Source organism: Medicago truncatula, chromosome 4 (genome assembly GCF_003473485.1).
Source record: "Medicago truncatula cultivar Jemalong A17 chromosome 4, MtrunA17r5.0-ANR, whole genome shotgun sequence".
NCBI classification, from domain to species: Eukaryota; Viridiplantae; Streptophyta; class Magnoliopsida; order Fabales; family Fabaceae; genus Medicago; species Medicago truncatula.
In genome coordinates, this window is record NC_053045.1 from 3,858,404 (window position 1) to 3,864,112 (window position 5,709).

At 33.8% G+C, this 5,709-nt stretch overlaps 1 protein-coding gene across 1 annotated transcript; it reads left to right on the plus strand.

Moving 5' to 3' along the window:
• Nucleotides 1-349: 349 nt before the first annotated feature.
• Nucleotides 350-4,976, plus strand: LOC25491418 (F-box/LRR-repeat protein 3). The gene is made up of 7 exons (XM_013599329.3): nt 350-1,147; nt 2,029-2,160; nt 2,356-2,460; nt 2,551-3,074; nt 3,551-3,845; nt 3,941-4,192; nt 4,315-4,976. The coding sequence occupies exons 1-7, from the start codon at nt 359-361 to the stop codon at nt 4,366-4,368; spliced, it is 2,151 nt and encodes a 716-aa protein (XP_013454783.2). The 5' UTR covers nt 350-358; the 3' UTR covers nt 4,369-4,976.
• The last annotated feature ends 733 nt before the right edge of the window (nt 4,977-5,709 follow it).

A 5,709-nucleotide genomic window follows, 5' to 3' on the forward strand; every position in this document is an offset into this window, starting at 1 on the left:
AACTTGTATTCAATAAAAGTTTTTTATATTTAAATTTTTAACTAGTGCTTCAAAAATACTAATTAACATGACTCTAATTATAATTATATTAAAGGAGTACACTCAACAATATTTTTTTAAAAAATTATGCATAATTTTAACAACAATCAAAAGAAGATAATAATAATGTGCCAATGGACCCATGTTTTTCATACCCACAGATTTTTCCTTTACAAAAATATCACCCACAGTTTCATAGTACCTAACATAGCAAACAAAGAGAAGGTTAATTTTGTCTTTTCACAAGTGGACACAGATTATATAGTACAGCACATTTACCCAACAATAAAAAAGACAAATAGATGGCATTTTGGTCTTTATGGACCAATCTCTCTCTCAACAAAACCCACACCTTCCCACGTTAACCAACCAACCGTACCCCATACTTCAAAAACACAAAACCAACAACCATAACACAGTCAAAAAAACACAAACAAAGTACAACACAAAATCTTCAACCATGAAGAAACAGAAACAGAAGCTTTCACAACAAAACCCATTTGAAACACTCTCAGAAGAACTCATATTCACAATCCTCGACTTCCTCGAACCAAAAAACAACAACCAAACCTTAAAATCATTCTCCTTAACTTGCAAATATTTTCACGCGCTTGAATCAAAACACAGACGCGCTTTGCGCCCTTTACGCGCCGAACATATACAACCACTTCTCAAACGTTACACCAACGTAGAAAATCTCGATCTCACCTTATGTCCGCGCGTGAATGACACGTCCCTTAATTTAATCGCTGGAGCGTATAATTCTACGCTCCAGCGATTGAATTTATCGCGTTCAAGGTTTTTTACGGGGAATGGTGTGTTGAATGTTGCTGTTAGGTGTGTTAATTTGGTTGAGCTTGATTTGTCGAACGCGACGGAGTTAAGGGATGCAGCTATGGTTGGTGTTGCACGCGCTGTTAATTTGGAGAGGCTTTGGTTGAATAGGTGTAAGTTGGTTACAGATATGGGGATTGGTTGTATTGCTGTTGGATGTAAGAAGTTGAAGTTGATTAGTTTGAAGTGGTGTGTTGGTATTGCTGATTTAGGTGTTGATTTACTTGCCATCAAATGTAAAGAACTTTGTACTTTGGATCTCTCTTATTTGCCGGTAAGTACTCTCATAATCTGGAGTTCGACTGATAGCTGAAGATTGTTCCATTCATATTTGAACTCATTAATCATCTGAGCTCAATTTTTTTTGTTTAATCAGCATAATAATTTTGTTATATTTATTTTTTGATCCTTTTAAAAAATGTTTATTTTTTGGTGAATTATTGGTGGATAGAGATTTATTGTTAGTGATATGTAATAAGTCATTGTGGTTTTAATTTTCTAAATTTGGAGGTTTTTTAAGGGAATGAAATTGGAGGTTGATGTGGAAAAAGTGGGGTATGAAATTTAATGCTTTTGTAGGTTTTATTTCCAAATTGAGAAATAAGTTTCCTTTTTTGCTTTTTATTTTAGGGTGTTGATAATTGCTGGTGATGAGGTGTAATTAGATGGGAAAAATATGGTTAAGTGGATTATTATGAAGTGGTGGTTGGCTAATTTGTTTTTAGTGAAATACTAATTTAGACTATGAAATTGTAGGTGGTTGGTTAATTTGATCCATAAATTAGTAAAATGATTTGTGAAATTGAAAAATCCATTTTTCTTTACAAAATTGGAAATTCTTGTTCTGTGAAAATTTTGAAAATTATTGTTCAAATTGGTTATCATTTTAGAGGATAAATTGATCAACACAATGAATAATTTGTTTAAGTGAATCACCAATTTAGACCTAGAAAGTCTATGAGTCAGTTAATTTACTTCCTAAAATTAGTGAAAATCTAAAATGATAGCTAAAATTGAAAATTCTTGTTCAAATTAGAGATATTATTCAATTTTTCTAGTTCAGTAGATTTGGTACTTGATTATGTTCTTTGCTTTAAGTTATTGTTTTGAAATGATATGGTTGATAAAGTGTTATTGGTTTCTTGCGATGTGCAGATCACAGAGAAATGTCTCTCCTCGATCTTCAAATTGCAACATCTCGAAGATTTAGTCCTTGAAGGATGCTTTGGCATTGGCGATGACAGCCTCAATAACGAAGTCTTCAAACAAGGGTGCAAGACATTAAAGGTAATTGTGAAAAAATAAAGTTTTGGTGAAAAAAAGTTAAATTTGTTGCTCTTTGAAAAGTTCAATGCATGTTTATGTATAATTCGCAACCTTTGATTGCATCAATTGATACAATTTTCATTTTTCTTGTTTTCACACTTGCACTAATTTTTTCTTTATCTAACTTTTTATTAACAAATTCACTTTTTTCTACAGAAACTTGACATCTCAGGTTGTCAAAATATAAGTCATATTGGCCTGTCAAAGCTAACAAGCATTTCTGGAAGTGTCGAACAACTTATATTAGCAGATGGTTCTCCGGTAATTTTTCAGTCTTTATAATAATTAATTTTTTGAACTTGAGGATAAGGAATTCAATTATAACTATTTGTTGGAATTTTGATTTTCCAGGTGACTCTTGCTCTTGTTGATAGTTTAAATAAACTTTCAATGCTGCAATCAATCATTTTAGACGGCTGCAATATCACCTCTGACGGATTAAAAGCCATTGGAAATTTATGCATTTCACTCAGAGAACTGAGCTTAAGCAAATGTTCAGGAGTGACAGATGACGCTCTCTCTTTCGTTGTTTCAAAACACAAAGATTTAAGGAAGCTCGACATCACATGCTGCCGCAAGATAACTGATGTTTCGATTGCGAGCATTGCAAATGCATGCAGAAGTCTCACTTCTCTCAAGATGGAGTCGTGTACGCTAGTTTCATCGGAAGCGTATATATTGATTGGACAGAAATGCCATTATCTTGAAGAGCTTGATCTCACAGATAATGAAATTGATGATGAAGGCCTTGAGTCAATATCTCGTTGCTCGAGGCTCTCCAGCCTGAAACTAGGAATCTGCCTGAACATAACTGATAAAGGAGTGGCCAATGTTGGCATGTGTTGCTCAAAGTTAAAGGAACTGGATCTTTACAGGTTTGTGAATCAAATATGTGCCTTTGCTTTTCTTGTCATAAGATGAATATTCAATGCATTCTTTTAATTTACTTTTTATCATGTAGTAGTATTGAGTTGGGTCAAGTTTCCAAGTAAAATAAAAATTGGGTGATATTTTCTGCAGTTGTTAGTTTTGATGTATAAACTTTTTGAGGTGTTGTTTGGCTAAACAGCTTACTTAAGTGTTTATCATGTTAGTGCTTATGATAAACTATTCCTATAACAAAAGATAAAATAAAGTCAAACTGTTTTTAGAGTCACATTTGCCAATATCGTGTCAGACACCAGACGCGTCTTCTATCAGAAGTTCGGTGCTATAGAGGATGTACCTGATCTAAAGTAGATTTTACAAAATATGGCTTTGACATAAAGTTCTATGATTGTACCTTAATTAGATGTTGACGTAAATATTATTGTCCAATCTCAACTAATTAAGATTATTTTTGTCTTTTCAGATGCACAGGGGTAACAGATTTGGGAATCTCAGCAATTGCTTCTGGTTGCCCTAGCCTTCAGATGATAAATGCTGCTTATTGCACTAGCATTACTGATAGGGCATTATTCAGCTTGTCAAAATGTGTAAATTTGCAGACACTTGAAATTCGAGGATGTTTTCTTGTTACATCGTTTGGTTTGACATGTATTGCAATGAATTGCAAACAACTAAGCCGCTTAGACCTAAAAAAGTGTTATAACATCGATGATAGTGGTATGGTTCCACTAGCCCATTTCTCGCAAAATCTAAGACAGGTATTTTCGTCATTTCTCAATTTTCTACAATACATCAGCAATGCAAGAAAGCTTTGCTAGAGATTCTGATATTATGTCTCATTCGTCATTTGCAGATAAACTTGTCCTATACCTCAGTTACCGATGTAGGGCTTCTGTCACTTGCCGGTATCAGTTGCCTTCAAAATTTCACCCTGCTTCACCTGCAGGGCGTGGCTCCACAAGGACTTGCAGCGGCCTTATTAGCATGCGGAGGGCTAACAAAAGCAAAGCTTCATGTTAAACTAAGATCTCTATTACCCAAGCTTCTCATCAAACATGTAGAAGCACGTGGATGTGTGTTTGAATGGAGAGATAAAGAGTTTCAGGTAGATTCATTTTTCGTTTCTATCTTATGATTTAGCAACACATTTTATTAAAATGCCAGCGTTCTTCCTAATTTTTATCGCATTTTATTTGGTCATTTAAGTTCTTGTTGTCCCTCTGACAGGCTGAATTGGACCCAAGGTGTTGGAAATTACAGTTAGAAGATCTGATGCATTAGGATTTTCTCATGTTATCTGAAGTTGATAAAGATGACATTACGTAAGATATCCATGTTAATGAAGAATCTCAATTCTCTCAGATGTAATAAGCATCAATGTGATTCATTCACTTCTCTCTACACTTCCATTTATACTAGAGGAAGAAAAACAATAAAAGAAAAGGGCATCAAAGATGTTAGAAGTAGTTTGTTTTGTCCATTGATGGAGGTTTACCAAAAGTACAACAGCAACAACAATGAAGCCTTATCCCACCAAGTGGGGTAGGCTATGGAGGCAACCTAATAGCCTTCTGTAAGTCGGACATCGACCAAGAACTTGTGTTTCGGATTCTCGCATTAAAACTCACAAGTATTTGTTATCCTTGGTAGAATGTTGAATCCCTTTTTTTGTGTGAGAAGCTAGGTCAATCAAGTGTATAAAAAAACTTTGTAATCCCTTTTGGTTATTCTTCATTTTTTTAGGGTCCTGCTTAAAGCAAAAGGGTATCAAGTGTATAAAGCTTGTAATGTGTACTTTCATATTTTGTTTTACCCCTCCTATTTGTACTCTTATGTCAAGAATATAAGATGTTTCACATATTTGAGAAATGCCATTATTTTTTGTTACAGCTTCTGCATCATCTCAATCTATCTCATTTAACTTTTCTCCGATTCACGCTATTAAGAGAGATTAATAATCAAAAGTACTTTATGCTTATGTGTAAATTATTTTCAAATAAAAAAGGACTAAATTGTTAGGAGTGGAAAAAATAAAAGTTGTAAGCCATGAAGAATGGAGAAGTACACTGATACGTCCACACTAAGGTCGGTTCAATAAATTTTAAGTTATTATTTTTTCTATCATGAGAGTTTCTTGGATATCATATTTAAATTCTAAAATCCGAAATATTTTAACGTGTTTTTGTAGGTTTTATGAGATTTTTATGCAGTTCCTATTTTAGAATCCAAACTGCAAGTTTGAATTTTAAAATCCAAACTGAATAAAACGCGTGAAAAGTTCAATGGATGAAAAAACAAACTGTCTAAATTTTATTTGTAGATGAGGTTTGTGGTCAGGGATAGAGACAAAAGAGGAAAAGATTATAAGGGATGAAGTGGCAATTTCCACCATCGATGGCTGTCATACCACATGCATGCCTTAGAACATGACACTGCTGCTTTTGTGGCTTTAATTAGTCAACTTATCACTCAACAAATTCTGTTAACAATAACCAAATATAATATGAGATAAGTGATAAATATCTGCATCGGTTAACTGTTGGAGTTCCCTTCTAGATCGGTGCGTATAAAAAATAGAGTAGTGGGATTTAAACAACAATTTCATACAATTTTTTGTGACAA